Raw genomic sequence first — 16482 nt, forward strand, 5'->3', positions numbered from 1 at the left:
ATATCAGTGAATGAATTATCATCTCTTTAATTTATTCACTTTTTATTCACACAAACTGTTTGTACACAAATATTTCACCTGTTCTGGATGACTGCAATGACCTGTGAGTAGGTTTTCCCGATGATGCTCTCTCCATTGACCTTGACTATCCGGTCTCCTGCAGGATGTCATCATCATAGACAGTCATCATCACATGGTTTTTCAGTCAGTTTCAAACACACAGATTTCTCCCAGGGAATAAAAAAAAGTTAGGGCACCTGTGCAGAGTCCGGCTCCGTCTGCAGGACCTCCCTCTTTAACCTGCTTCACAAAGATGGTGTCCATGGGCTCCAGTCTGCTCCGCCCTCGTCCTGATCACACACACACGCACGCATAAAATACTTCTTTCTCTCTCTCTTTTACATATATAAACATCTTGATCTTCACACCACTTCATCCAACCTTCACCTTCTTTCAGACCCCAGTTTCATCAGTGCTGTGTGTGAGCTCAGCCACATCCAGCAGGGGGCGCTGCTCTACTAGCTTTAAAGCCATGGTGTACAAAATCCACAAATCACACTGATCACCCCACACACACACACTAAAACTCAGTCAGGAAAGTTTTCCCTCTGCAGCAGTGAAGGACACCGGAGAAAGGAATTCCTGCTCATTCTTCCTGAGCTGAATCGGATACCAGGTCACGTTTAGGAAAGAGTGTGAGTGTTACATATTACACACAGAACCGGCTTCAGCAGGACAAACCTGTGTGTGTGTGTGTGTGTGTGTGTGTGTGAGAGTGAGTGAGAGTTACAAAAAAATTATACACAACACTTACATGAAGACAACCTCACGAAAAATAGAAATGTTTAAAAATTTAGGTGAAAAAAAACAAAGTTAATTAATTATTAAAATGTAAAATAAAATAAATTACTTAAAATTATTTCAAAGTAAATATTATTATTATTAAAAAAATAAGATTAATCATTAAATAAAAATAAGTAAATAATATATAAATATATAAAAATAACAGATTATTATAATAATCATTATTATTATTAATATATTTAAGTTAAATAAAACAAATATAAAAAAAAATACCTGATTAAAGAATTAAATGACCTGGAACAAAAAAAAATATTTATGAAAGAATTTCAAATAATCCAATAATTGAAAATTATATGGAAAATCAATATAAAGAAATATAAAATATTTTTTAATGGCTCAGAATAAAATTACATTTTAATTATTACTTTTTAAACTTATTAAAAGTAAATAATTACTTGTTTTAAAAAAGTAAACGAAACAATTAAAATTACTATTCATTAATCAGTTAAAAGATTTTTTAATTAGTTATTTAAAAAAAAAAAGTTTGTGTGAGATTTAAAACATTAATTTTTTTATTAAAATTCTATAATAAAATAGCATAATTAATTAATTAAAAAAGTATTAAATAGTACTAAAAATATAATTTTTATATTATATGAATTACATGACAAATTTTTTAAACTAACCAGGCAGCTGATATCAAGAAAAATATCAAATGTAAAGGTAAAGGTGTAAATGTGAATGAACGCTGAATGAGTGAGACCTAAACTCTGTGTCCAGTCTTAGACTCTTACCTCGATGATCTGAGTCCTCATCCTGCAAAACAGAAGAAAGAGATTAGACACACAGCACAACGTCCATCTGAACGAGACACATCACTCAGGCTCAACTTTATTCCTCACATTTATTCAGACCTGCTTTACTCACTTTTATTAACACAGAGAGAGAGAGAGAGAGAGAGAGAGAGAGAGACACACACAGAGAGCGAAACAGAGAGAGAGAGAGAGAGAGAGAGAGACAGAGACACAGAGAGAGAGAGAGAGAGAGAGAGAGAGAGACAGAGACACAGAGAGAGAGAGAGAGAGAGAGAGAGAGAGAGAGACAGAGAGTAGAGAGAGACGGACAGAGACAGAGAGAGGGACACAGAGAGAGAGAGAGAGAGAGAGACAGAGTAGAGAGAGAGACAGAGAGACAGAGACACAGAGAGAGAGAGAGAGATAGAGACAGAGAAACAGAGAGAGAGAGAGAGAAGAGACAGACAGACAGACAGAGAGACAGAGAGAGAGAGAGAGAGAGAGAGAGAGACACAGAGAGAGAGAGAGAGAGAGAGAGAGACAGACAGACAGAGAGAGAGAGTAGAGAGAGAGACAGAAAGGCTCTGAAACTTTATAAAACTGAGGACAGTTAGTCATGTTATACTTTATACACACACACACACACACACACAGGGGAAACCCCAAAGGGAAAAGTACAGAGGGAGCGAACAGTAGACAGATTCACACACTCCTCGAGACGGTAAGTGTGTAAGAGCTTGAACCCGAGGGGGCGGAGTCACCGTGAATACGTGTAACAACGTCACTGAGTGTGTGCTGTACAAGAAAAATAATCAACCTAGGACTCTTCAACTCTGACTGATTATTCTGCTAAAGCAGCAAGGTCCAATGAACTTTATTCCTCTTACAGCATTTACACTGAACACTTTACGAGAAAGAAAGAAAGAAAGAAAGAAAGAAAGAAAGAAAGAAAGAAAGAAAGAAAGAAAGAAAGAAAGAAAAGACAGAAACTACTTCTGGTTCGAGCTGATGAGACTTGCTAGTTATGTTCAGTGTGGAGTGAAAGTAAAAGTAAAAGAAGAGAAGGAAGAGAGACGGAGGAGAGGGAGGAAAGAGGGAGAAGAGCGGGAGGAGAAAGGGAGGAGAGAGGGAGGAGCGTACCTTGTAAGTGGAATGTACGGCGGACTCGGGCGGGTACACAATGAAGTGGCGCAGGGTGAAGCCGAAGCCCATCGCCGTGCGCCGTAACCGTACGGTCTTCAGCCCGGGCCACGAGAACACCTCGTCCTCCGACTGGAACATGGACACCAGACACTCCTTCTGCTCACACGTGTCCTTAACCAAGGAGAGAAACACACAGGAACACAGATTCACTGGACTGATTCATTCAACATGATTCATCTGACAGATTCATTCAACATGATTCATCTGACAGATTCATTCAACATGATTCATCTGACAGATTCATTCAACATGGTTCATCTGACAGATTCACTGGACTGATTCATTCAACATGATTCATCTGACAGATTCATTCAACATGGTTCATCTGACAGATTCACTGGACTGATTCATTCAACATGATTCATCTGACAGATTCACTGGACTGATTCATTCAGCATGGTTCATCTGACAGATTCACTGGACTGATTCATTCAACATGATTCATCTGACAGATTCACTGGACTGATTCATTCAACATGATTCACCTGACAGATTCACTGGACTGATTCATTCAACATGATTCATCTGACAGATTCACTGGACTGATTCATTCAACATGGTTCATCTGAAAGATTCTCTGGACTGATTCATTCAACATGATTCATCTGACAGATTCCTTCAACATGGTTCATCTGACAGATTCATTCAACATGATTCATCTGACAGATTCATTCAACATGGTTCATCTGACAGATTCATTCAACATGGTTCATCTGACAGATTCATTCAACATGGTTCATCTGACAGATTCATTCAACATGGTTCATCTGACAGATTCTCTGGACAGATTCATTCAACATGGTTCATCTGACAGATTCATTCAGCATGGTTCATCTGACAGATTCACTGGACTGATTCATTCAACATGATTCAACAGACTAATTCCTATGAAAGATTCACTGGACGGATTCATCCGAATGATTCTTTCAATCATGTGGACAGATTTAATAGACTGATTCATTCAACCGATTCTTTTTCCTCAGTTCATTACACAAATTCATTCAGCCAATTGACTCCTTTGATATTCTCACTGGACTTATTGACACATCTGTTCGACTGATTCACTCGACAGCGCTGTTAGCACTGCTAGCCCACGATCTGGAAATTCTGTGTATTTCAAGCTCTTCGGTAAACGAGCTGTTGCTATAGAAACGAGAACATCCGAGCGAGTCCACTGATATAAGAGCAGATGTTACAGGAAGTTAACTGAGCCGGTCTGACCAATCACAGTCCAGGCGTGTAACAGGAAGTAAATCAGCACTCGAGTGAATGTCACAGATGAGGGGAAGGTCAGTATTGCACTGGAACATCCGAGCGACACAGACGCTCTCGCTTTCGTAACACGCTTTTACAAAATCGTGTCTATAAATTCCCTGTGTGTCACGCTCTCACGCCCGGGGTTCGTCTGACAAATCAGTCTCGCGCTGGCTCATGATGTCACAACTCCAGCGTGACTCAGGAGTGGTGTCTCTCTCTCTCACACACACACACAGCGGTGTATTTACAGCCTCACACCTCCTCAACGGACACACCCTTCCCTTTACAGCTGTGTGAAAGCTGAGACACACCTCCATGCTCCAGTTTCTCCCCCTGGACAAACGACAGCATATATATGTCTCCACGTTTCACTCACACACACACACACACACACACTAAAGCTTGGCACGGCAGTGAAAAAAACGTCAAATTTCAGAAGAAGAAAATTTTAATTTGTGTATGATGAAGGAAGATCTAATTTAACTCGAGCCCTGTTTGTGTACTCTGTGTGTGTGTTTGCTTTGCATGAGCACTGTGTCATCATAAACAGTGTGACATGAAGCAGCAGTGCAGCCGAGTGCAAGATCCAGCATTCTCTTTTTAAAGAGAAAATAATTCTGTTCATTATAAATAAAAATGAATAAATAAATCAGGACCCGGTTTCCAAAGAACGATCAGACGCTGTGAGGATCTTAACAGTCCCTTACAAGAATCCGGAAGCATCTGGTGCATCTAGGTAGCAACATGTTGGTTTTATTATTATTATTGTCGCCAACATTCCCGACACTGGACGAAAGAAATTGCGTGAGATTCCGTATGCGAGTTCAGCGGCGGGTTAAGGAGATTAAGTTGCGTAATAGTGTAAAAATGTGTGTGTGGTGTGTGTATGTGTGTGTGTTGTCGTTAGTCAGCAGGTCGGGTAAGCGGTGTATGGGGGAAAAAAATAAATAACATGCAAAGCTTAAAAAAAAAATTCCTGAGGCTCACGACACATGCAGAGAGAAAACACACCAGTGACCAAATCAAGGTCCATAAAGACATGGATGAGTGAGTTTGGTGTGGAGGAACTTGACTGGCCTGCACAGAGTCCTGACCTCAACCCCATAGAACACCTTTGGGATGAATTAGAGAGGAGACTGTGAGCCAGGCCTAAAGTTTTGGGACGTCTGCCTTTACCTGCACATTAATGTAGTATGGAGTTGTAACCCCGCCCTTTACAGCTATAACAGCTTCAACTCTTCTGGGAAGGCTTTCCACAAAGTTTAGGAGTGTGTTTATGGGAATTTTTCACCATTCCTCTAGAACAGGGGTGTCAAACCGTATCCACAAAGGGCCGGTGTGGGGGCAGGTTTTCATTCCAACCGAGCAGAAGCCACACCTGATTCCACCTGTTTAATCAACTGATCTTGGCTTTCAGTAGACTCAGGTGTGGCTTCTGCTCGGTTGGAATGAAAACCTGCCCCCACACCGGCCCTTTGTGGATATGGTTCGACACCCCTGTTCTAGAAGCACATTTGTGAGGTCAGGTAATGTTGGAGGAGAAGGTCTGGCTCACAGTCTCCACTCTAATTCATCCCAAAGGTGTTCTATGGGGTTGAGGTCAGGACTCTGTGCAGGTCAGTCAAGTTCCTCCACATCAAACTCTCTCATCCATGTCTTTATGGACCTTGCTTTGGTCACTGGTGTGCGGTCATGTTGGAACAGGAAGGGGTCATCCCCAAACTGTTCCCACAAAGAGCATGAAACTGTCCAAAATGTCTTGGTATGAAGCTGAAGCATTAAGGGTTCCTTTCACTGGAACTAAGGGGCCGAGCCCAACCCCTGAACTCAATGATTTATAGGGGTGTTCCAAAACTTTTGGCAATATAGTGTATAAACCTGTTACAGAAAATGTATCTTCTGACCAATCAGAAACCAGAAATTCCACAGCATGCTAATCAGCAACAGCAGCCACCTGAACATAAACATCCACACCAACAAGAACTAAAACCACCACCACCAGCCACATCAGCAGCCACGTGTCACTCTGCTGATTTCACAATTAGCTCTAAAACAAAACAATTCTTTCCTCAGTGTGAGCAATGTAAATAGTGAACTCCCAGCATGCAGTTCAGCTACATGATCATCTGTGAGATGAGGATGATGATGGTGATGGTGCACAGAGAGGCTGTGAGCAGAGTGCACACAGGTACAGAGATAAAGAGCAGGGCAGGAGAAAGCACTAAAGCGCCGCCGCATCGTTCTGTTTAGGTCGAGAATTAAAGCAAGGGATGATAATTCTACTGCACCTTCATCAGCAGCGTGTCAAAGTGCATTGTGGGTTATTTAGGAAGCAAGCAAAAGACCAAGGGTCAGGCTAATATGGATGTACAGTGTAAAGGGAGGCCAGTGAGAACCACAGAAGGATCTCAGACAGGAAGTGAAGCAGTGGAAAAATGGCTGAACACTACAGCACTGTTTCTCACCATGATTCACTTCAGCAGCGTCCAGCCTGGAATTCACACACAGCCCATTCATTGTCTCCGCTTTTCACACAGACGTCTCAGCGAGGTGACGTCTCCACCCACACACACACACACCTAAAGGCCAGAGAGTGTATGTGAATGTATTTTAATAACACAGCAGTTGCCTTGCCACAGAACACCACCACAACACCGTGACAATCTGGGACAAGAACAACTCTTTTCCTGATTCGTGTCCAGGTCCAGTTTCCCGGATTCCTGAATCGGAGCGAAGTTAATAAACGGAGTGACCCCTTCCACCCCATCTTACTGGAATACCCTTCATGGCCGTATTCATACCTCCACACTCCAACCTCCTTCCTGTCCACTCAGTCCATCTTTCCATCTAATGAGAAACACGTTTCCTCTCATCATCATGCTCTCTGGAAAAAGAAGCTCTGTAACACTGGAGACAGAGCTGCCCACATCCACATCTGACCAAACTGACCAATAACAACAACAACAACAACAACATAAATAAAACAAACATGAGGAATCTGCACATTAAGCAGGAAGTCAGACTGTATAATAAAGTCTGGGCTGTTGTTGTGTTAAGGTGTGTGTGAAGTGTGTGAAGTGTGTGTGTGTGTGTGTGTGTGTGTGTGTGTGTGTGTGTGTGGGAGGGCGTCAGCTCCGGGATTTCCACCTGAGATCGGGGGAATCCAGGTGGAGTTTTTCTAGCTGCGTAAGATGGAAAAACAGGAGGGAGAGAGAGAGAGAGAGAGATAGAGACAGAGAGAGAGAGAGAGAGAGAGAGAGAGAGAGAAAGAGAGAGAGAGAGAGAGAGAGAGAGAGAAAGAGAGAGAGAGACTGCGTTCCATTCTGAAGTGTGTGTGTGTAATAACAGGTCACTCACATCATTTCATAAAACTTCCAGGGCTTGAAAGAGCTGTTGGGAATCTGGGTATGATTCACGGTGTTTGCTCGGACCGGCCGCGTGTACGATGTCAGAGGAATTTCCTCCTGCAGCTTCCGGTCAGGATAAACGTTAGGTGCTGGAGATAACGTGTTAACGAGCACGTGATAACGTGCTTCACGCAGTGTAAAACTAACCCCACCTGAACAGGGCTCACCCTGTGAGTAAGTAACCATGGTAACCCTCAATCAACCCTGACACACTGGGGTTCAGATTCACACAGCCACAACCTCGTCAATGAGCGTTACCATGGCGATAATATCGGACTCGAATATCATTCTGCGTCACACTTTAACGTAACGCGACACTCCTGAGTGCTGGTGCAGGAGCCCGGGACACACTGATATAACCACAGGGTTCTCCGCTACGCATCGCCACGTCCAGACTCCAAGAACATCAGGAGAACGTTAGAAAGTGTAGATCAGATCAGATCAGACTCTCAGACGTTTCTACACCAAACACACACCACTGCAGCACAGGGGCTTTTTTTAATCTAATTATTTACGTCCACAAAAACTCATTTTTATTTTTACACTTTATTTAAAATATACAGTTTAATTTCATTATTTTATTTACAGTTTTGTAAACAGAAAACACTAAAAAGCATCAGAAAAATATTGTAAATATTTTTTAAAATATTTTTCATTTAATATTTTTTTTTTAACATTTTTTAATTCTAACAATAAAAAAGCCGGCAAAAAATAAAGCTGTAAAGATTTACTCTATGTACTCTATGACAATATTTATTAAAAAAAATAAATAAAAAAAATACATTTATTACATTTTAAACTTGTTTGGGGGTTTGAATCAAAAATTATTTTATTTTTTTAAATATGAAAAAAATACTGTTTTAGTTACAACCCGCCCTAAAATATTTAACACTGAATTTTTATTTATTTATTTTGTAAACTGTAAAAAACATTTTCTCTTGATCTCAAGAATTTGCAGTGTTTGTACATAATTCATATTAATGTTTTGTTTGCTGATGTAAATAAATTTTTTATTTATTTATTTATTTATTTTTGTTTCTAAACTCAAAGATTCAAAGTTTCTTCTGTACATAATTGACATACATTGTATATTTATGCATTGAATTTGTATTTAGTGTATTTAATTTTTTTATTATTTATTTATTTTAGTGTGAAGGAAAAAATGTTGCTTTTATTCTCCTGTATCTTTCTCCTTTTACTATTATAAAAGTTTAATAAACAGATTAAGCAATAAAAAATAACATTTTATAATTTTAAACATGAAACCTTTTTAATAATTTATAGTATAGCTAAAAAATAAATATACATCATTTTAAAAATGATCATTTTATCCTTTGTTTATGTTAATTATTTTTTGGACAAACAAAAAAAAACATTTTATAATTTGAAAAATAAGGCCTGTTTAATGATTTACAGTAGAGCTAAAAAAATAAAAAAATAAAATAAAAAATAAAAAAATTCCTTTTTGTAAAAGTGGATTTATTTTCATTAGGTCTAAAGGAAAAACAAACTCTTCAGCTTTACTGTTCTGATTAACCCGGTCATTTGCACTGTAGCGTAAGGCTCTGATTGGTCCACAGCACAAAAAACTCTGGCTCACATTTGCATGTATTTGCATATGGAATGCTCGATCAGGTGGTTAAAGCTCACGTGCGTGTCCTGCACCAGAGATAAAGTGTGTGTAGTAAATGAGTTACCTCACACGGCGGGGTGTGAACGCTGTAACTCGCCTCGTCCTCATCGTTCCTCCAACCTGACGCCATCGCTTCACCTCCCCGCAGTCCACATCTAGAGGAGCGTCAGATTAATCCCATCACATCACGCCGCTCACATCCATCCTGCCTCGACTCCCCGAGTCCTGGAGGGAAGAGATAATCATGGGTCATCATTTCATACACAGACAAGTTAAAAAGTCATTTACTTTCCTGTCTTCTGTCTTTAAGACTAAAGTGCCACATGGCTGTGAAGTGAGAGACTCCCTGCTGATCTTCAGACCTACACCAAACACCCAGCACCATAAAAAAACACACCCAAATGGCCTCAAAAAATATCCTGAAACATTATTCAAAAACTGTGAATAAAGAGGGGTTTTTTTTCCTCTCTATATTCACTATTTTAATTCATTTACATAAATGATACTGTTTTAGATCAGTGCATTTGTAATATTTTGGTTTAAATGGTTACAGTTTACAAGTTAAATCAGCATTAAATAAGAAAAAGAATTTTTAAAAAAATTAGACAAAATTTACAATATGGGATTCCGAGTAGGGTTGCCAGATTTAATACCAAACTACTAAGATAAGTATCTATAAGTTTACGCATTATTTAATTTACCAAATATATTTTATGTAAACAATCTCAATCTGGCAACTTTCTCCCAACCTAGCCTTGAAAAGTTTTCTTGGCTTGACGTTGTTCTGCTGGGCGTGTCCCAAAATCTCATTCAGTCCCCTACTCAGGTGCACCTCTTAGTCAGCACATATAATAAGCGCCCACACCCTACATAGCGCACTCGATTTCCAATACGACGCCGATTGGGACGCGTCCCGCTTCACAAACATAAAAAAGACGGAAAAAAAAGTTCACTGGTTCCGAAAAAAAAGGTCAATTTAAACGGCGAAAGTTGAATACAGACTTGTTAATGAATAAAGTTTACGAATAAACAAGTAAACGAGTACATACATAAAAAAAAGAAACTAACATATGTAGTCGGAGGTTACGCTAAGCTAAACGAAGCTAAGCTAAGATAGCGATAGCTTCCAGCCTACCTGTTGGGAATGAAGCCGCAGAAAGAACTTCACGTCACACCAAACGCCCATTGAAAATGAAATAAAAATCCACAGTTCGACTCATTGTCGTGATATTAACTTCATAATCTTTTGTTTTATGTAGTTTTTAAAAAAGTAAAAACGTTTATTAAAAGTTTCTTTTTGGCTAACGCTAACACCAGCGCGAGCCAGCCTGCTAACTCGCGCGGAACAATGTTGGAATTGTGCTCGAGGGCTCCACCACGGAATCCTTGGAAACGCCAGCCAATCCCAGGCCACGTAACATGTTGTGGGTTTTGAATTCCAGCCAATAGGAAGCGGCCTTACAGTCGGCCATTTTCTCACTCTGTTTATGTGTGTGTGTGTACATATAATTAATGTATATAATAATTATAATAATAATATTAATAATAATTATAAAAAATTAATCAGTCACAGTCACATGCTTCAATTATTATTATTATTATTATTATTATTATTATTATTATTATTATTATTATTATCGTAATACCCCACCCTATAAGATAACTATTTTTTTTATTTGGTAAAACGTTATTATAATTTTTTATGCTATAAATAAACGGGTGCACTGTTTGTTTTTGTACAATAACTCATTAAATATACACTAATTTAATAGTTGATTAGGTGACATCACGAAATTCATGAAATTAATTGTACTTCACTCTATAAATGAATGATTTAATCAGCCTGTATTTAATTAAAATACAGAGAGAGAGAGAGAGATACACAGAGACACAGAGAGAGACACACAGTGAGAAAGAGAGAGAGACAGACACAGAAAGAGAGACACAGAGACAAAGAGAGACACAGAGAGAGACAGATAGACACACAGAGAGAGAGAGACACAGTGAGAAAAAGAGAGAGAGAATGAGAGAGATAAACTGAGAAAGAGAGTGAAAGAGAAAGACAGACAGAGAGAGAGAGACATAGAGAAAGAGAGAGAGAGAGAGAGAGAGAAAGAGAGACAGACAGGCAGAAAAAGAGACAGAGAGAGATTTAGCTTTAAGTCTTTGTTCTGGTTGTTAGCTTGTTATGAATTTCTATTGATTGTAAATGTTTGTAAAAGTTTTATATTTCCCCGTCAGTCAGAGCGTGGAGATCATTTCTAAAACATCCACAAAAACCATTCTGAACATCAAAAGATTTTATATCACACTAGCGCAGAGCTAGCATGAGGATGACAGCGCTAATGAGAATTGGATAGAAATCAGTTAAACTTGTAAATATTTGGCTAGAAAATGAAAAAGCACACTAAACTTTATAGAGAAATTATATGCTAGGAAGTGAGTCTGCTAAGAAGCATGACAATTAGCTAGTCTCTAACTCGCTAGCATGGCAGAGACGCTACATCAGAAATGTTTCTTTGATAGATTTCTAAAACAAAACACTAATGTTTCTACCAGGAAGAAAGAACTGAATCAGAACTTAATGAAGTTCAGTTTAGAACATCGCTAACACCCAAAGTGCTGCTATTTTAACAGATTTTACTTTTTCCGCATTCAGATTACCCTGCACATGCTAACCCTCTGCCCCTCTCTGTGTCCCTGGCATAAACACAGCAGCTGTTTGGTTAGATTAGCCGAGTCACATGGCGCTGCTGGTTCAAAGTGAGGTCGGCATGCAGCTGGCAGAAGCTGTGGAATGTGTGTGTGTGTGTGTGTGTGTGTGCGCGTCTTTCCTCAGCCGAACAGAGCTGTTCATCTGTCACCGAGTTACAATATTAGCATGTACTGTGTGCTACAATACAAACACTGTGCTAGCATGTAAACCACGTCACTGCTATAACAAAAAACACACCAGCTCGGTTCCTGGGGAATTCCTGATGGAACCTTCTCTATCCTCCAGTCTGAAAAAGTTCCGGAGTCAGGAAAAGTTCCTGAAAAAAAAAGATATCAGGGTCCTTCAAATGTAATAGGTTCCTGTAAAAGTTCCGTAATCCGTAATGATTTCTCAGAGAAGGAATTCCTGATGGTTGATGTTCCTAGAATCCTGCAGATGTCATGGGATCCTGAAGAGCAGGAGGAGGAGGAGAAGGAGGTCTGTTCAGTTCAGGATTCAGGACAGATTTAGAGAAGAAGTTGAAAAAGAGTCCTCAAAGGATCCTGGGATGTGAAAAAGAACCTTTTTGGAATTAAAACAAACATTCAATTCCATTAAGTTTCTTGAGAACTTTCCTGAAAGAGTTCCTGGTTTGCTGAAGATGTTCTTGGGTTCTTAAAATAAACCTGGCATTTCCAAAAAGGTTCCTAGTTCCTCTCCTGAAAAAAGTCCATGTATCTCTGAAAAACGTCCCAAACGTCTCCGTGTCTCGGAGCTCAGGAACTCTTTCGGGAACAGCTTTTCAGAAACCAACAAACACTTTGAGGAAAACCAGATCTTTTCAGCAGCCAGGAACCTTTTCAAGAACTGCAGAGTTCCAGGAACTGTTTCAGAAATCAAGGAATGGATCTTTTTGAGGAAGCCACAAGAACCGTTCAAAACTTTAAGGAACAGTCCAAGAATGTTCCGTAAACATTTTTCTTCAGAAATCCGTGAGGTTTTTAACGGACTTCATGAAGCGAGAGAGTTTTAATTTTGAGAAGATCAGGACTCTCCTGAGGTACGGCTCACAGACCTGCTCAGATCTGGTCCGAAACCTGAGGCACTAAATCCTGAAGCCTGTCGAGAAAGCAGCTCTCCGAGCCCCAGCGTCACGGAGCAGACCTGTGAAGCCGACTTTCCGCGGCGTGTCTGGAGCTGGACAAATGTTCCTTTCATTCAGGAGCGGCCACCTGTTCCGGGAGATTTAGCCACTGGGAGTGTGTCTCGGAGCAGCAAGGACACCGTCCATCTGGAAAAGTCCACAAACCTTTTCATCAGAGCTGGACATCGGCTCCAGAGCTTCAGCTAGCCATTTTCACAAAGCTAAAAGTGATTTCTAAACTAAAAGCACATTTTAGAATAATAGCGGAAAGGGGGCAGAGCTTACATTTAATTTAAGTTCCTGATTTGAATAACAGAGAAATGCTTTTTCACAATAACGTGATTTTTAAATAATAATAATAATAATAATAATAATTTAAAAAAATTAATAATAATAAAATTAAAATTCTTCTGAAACAACATTTCTAATAAAAATTCCACATAAACACATTTTCTAATAACTTTTTTTTAGTTTTTTTAATTAGAATTTTTTTTAACAAACCAAGAACTAAGTGTTTTAACGATAATAAAATGTTTTTTTGTATTAACAATTTTTTAATGATGGTGTTTTTTTCTCATAATAACAATGTTGTATTGTAATAACAAAACGACATTTCTTGATAACATAATATTTTCGTAATTCAGAAGTTTTTGAATGAGAAAGTTTTTTTCATAATAAAGTTTTCTGATAATTAAATATTTTTCTAATAAAAAAGTTTTTTTCATAACAGCAGTCAAACTAATAATAATTTTACTAATTAACATTACTAATATTACTAATAAACTAGTAATAATTTTTTTTTGTTTTTGAAGTTACAGCAATGCACTTCACTGGTCTGGAGCTGCTGTAACGTTAGCGATAGCTAGCATACTTCCAGGACGTCAACATAAACCTGTTGATTTTAATAACACAATTAAATTAAAATCCAAATAAAATGATGACGGAGCGACTCCTTTAACACTGTAAATTAAAAACTCACACGGTTTAAGTAACAAAATACAAAACAATTTGGGTTTCCGGATCATTTTACAAACAAAAACTTTTGAGGTGGAGTTTTGTTTATGACTAGGTGTGTGTGTGAAATCTACCAATCTGGCAACGTTAAACACCCAGCGTGAAGCTGTCCTTCTGTTCAAACAGTGGAGTCATGTGTCAGGTGTGTGTGTGTGTGTGTGTGTGTGTGTGAATGGGCCTCTGTAACACACACTCTTCAGCTCTATTGTGGTCAAAGCTGCATCACTGAATGGCTTTCACTGTGAGGTCACGCCACACACCAGAGCTGAAATATTCCCAGAAAAAAACATTCCCACAATCCAATCAGGAGTTTTTATGAAAATCTACTAACTAAAACTAAAACTAAAAAAAACCCTAAGAATTCCGTGTGTTTTTTGGGAATCCTGCAGGGTTTCCATGTTTCGACTGCGAGCGTGTGGACAGGAGGCAGAGCTGCAGGCGTGTCCCGTGTGATCACCTGGCCGTGAGTCAAACACACCTTACACACACCTTTACAGAAGCCATGCTGTTCTTTCCACTGCTGCTGGAGGTGGAGGTGGAGGACGAGCTCGGGCGGAGGCTCTAATCAAAACCCAGACATGGAAACCTCGTAACCTCAGGATCAGCTGAGAGACGGAGCTTTAGTGAAGTCCACAGTGTAAGCTACAGAACCTCGCTGTGAGCTACAGAACCTCGCTGTGAGCTACAGAACCTCGCTGTGAGCTACAGAAACTCACTGTGTCTACAGAACCTCGCTGTGAGCTACAGAACCTCGCTGTGAGCTACAGAACCTCACTGTGTCTACAGAACCTCGCTGTGAGCTACAGAATCTCACTGTGTCTACAGAACCTCGCTGTGAGCTACAGAACCTCGCCGTGTCTACAGAACCTCACTGTGAGCTACAGAACCTCACTGTGAGCTACAGAACCTCGCTGTGAGCTACAGAACCTCGCTGTGAGCTACAGAACCTCACTGTGAGCTACAGAACCTCACTGTGAGCTACAGAACCTCACTGTGAGCTACAGAACCTCGCTGTGAGCTACAGAACCTCACTGTGAGCTACAGAATCTCACTGTGTCTACAGAACCTCGCTGTGAGCTACAGAACCTCACTGTGTCTACAGAACCTCGCTGTGAGCTACAGAATCTCACTGTGTCTACAGAACCTCGCTGTGAGCTACAGAACCTCGCCGTGTCTACAGAACCTCACTGTGAGCTACAGAACCTCACTGTGAGCTACAGAACCTCACTGTGAGCTACAGAACCTCACTGTGAGCTACAGAATCTCACTGTGTCTACAGAACCTCGCTGTGAGCTACAGAATCTCACTGTGTCTACAGAACCTCGCTGTGAGCTACAGAACCTCACTGTGAGCTACAGAACCTCACTGTGAGCTACAGAACCTCACTGTGAGCTACAGAACGTGCAGAAGCTCAAACACTGGCATGGCCTTTGTCAGTGAAGGGGGTGTGGCCTTTCTGTCCATCTCAATGAAGGGGTGTGGCCTTTCTGTCCATCTCAATGAAGAGGTGTGGCCTTTCTGTCCATCTCAATGAAGGGGTGTGGCCTTTCTGTCCATCTCAATGAAGGGGTGTGGCCTTTCTGTCCATCTCAGTGAAGGGGTGTGGCCTTTCTGTCCGTCTCAGTGAAGGGGGCGTGGCCTGTCTGTGTGAGTCAGTTGTGTAGGTTTATTAGTGAATGCTGCTTTAGCACTGTTACTGTAATCACACTGCTGAGAGCTGCACAGGATTAAACTACAAACCACACACTTTCTCTCTCTCACACACACACACACACTTCTTCCACTGTAGTGATGTAACACACAGGTTGAGCAGCTGATCCTCGTGTACTTTTCCTCCTCCTTTTCTTTTTAAACAACAATCTAGGCCTCCAGAATAAATTCACATTCAGAGAGAAGAGAAGGAGATGAATTAGTGGAACTGTTTTAATCACATCATGTGGAGAAATACAAGTTAGTGATGAAGCTCAGACGTCACATGATCAACAGAGGGGGACGTGGGAGGGGCCACAAGAGGCCACGCCCACCTCCAGCTCATTAGTACACTGTGTTACAGTTTCACATGAACATTAATATCAAAATGTACAGTTACTCTGTAGTGCAGGACTTTAGCAAAATAGCTAATGAGTACAGTATCTCACACACACACACACACACAAACACGCACCTCACACACACACACCTCACACACACCTCACACACACACACGCACCTCACACACACACACACGCACCTCACACACACACACCTCACACACACACACACACACGCACCTCACACACACACACCTCACACACACCTCACACACACACACGCACCTCACACACACACACACAAACACGCACCTCACACACACACACCTCACACACACACACGCACCTCACACACACACACACACACACACAAACACGCACCTCACACACACACACCTCACACACACCTCACACACACACACACGCACCTCACACACACACCTCACACACACCTCACACACACCTCACACACACCTCACACACACACACGCACCTCACACA

The 16482-nt window shown here is 40.5% G+C and overlaps 2 protein-coding genes across 30 annotated transcripts in view; both read right to left on the reverse strand.

The window, feature by feature from the left end:
* Positions 1 to 12708, reverse strand: part of arhgap21b (Rho GTPase activating protein 21b) — a 46439-nt gene extending 33731 nt beyond the window's left edge. For 3 of the 6 annotated variants that reach the window (XM_058396058.1, XM_058396052.1, XM_058396050.1), the window contains exons 1-6: positions 10234 to 10465; positions 9163 to 9323; positions 2739 to 2912; positions 1599 to 1620; positions 258 to 350; positions 79 to 157 (exon numbers count right to left, since the gene is read on the reverse strand). In XM_058396058.1, coding sequence (XP_058252041.1) covers positions 79 to 157; positions 258 to 350; positions 1599 to 1620; positions 2739 to 2912; positions 9163 to 9228 — 434 coding nt within the window. In that variant the 5' untranslated portion in view covers positions 9229 to 9323; positions 10234 to 10465. Of the gene's footprint in view, positions 1 to 78; positions 158 to 257; positions 351 to 1598; positions 1621 to 2738; positions 2913 to 6523; positions 6638 to 6859; positions 7003 to 9162; positions 9324 to 10233; positions 10466 to 12051 lie in introns of those variants that run through there. The other 3 variants (XM_058396051.1, XM_058396053.1, XM_058396054.1) reach the window with 3 other exon arrangements.
* Positions 12709 to 15856: 3148 nt separating this feature from the next.
* The window catches only part of prtfdc1b (phosphoribosyl transferase domain containing 1b), an 11090-nt gene continuing 10464 nt past the window's right edge, over positions 15857 to 16482 (reverse strand). For 11 of the 24 annotated variants that reach the window (XR_009205109.1, XR_009205111.1, XR_009205110.1 and 8 more), the window contains one exon: positions 15857 to 16482. This exon is cut by the window's right edge. The gene's annotated coding sequence lies outside the window, so the exon portion shown is untranslated. The other 13 variants (XR_009205105.1, XR_009205107.1, XR_009205094.1 and 10 more) reach the window with 13 other exon arrangements.

Source organism: Hemibagrus wyckioides, linkage group LG07 (genome assembly GCF_019097595.1).
Source record: "Hemibagrus wyckioides isolate EC202008001 linkage group LG07, SWU_Hwy_1.0, whole genome shotgun sequence".
Classification (NCBI taxonomy): domain Eukaryota; kingdom Metazoa; phylum Chordata; class Actinopteri; order Siluriformes; family Bagridae; genus Hemibagrus; species Hemibagrus wyckioides.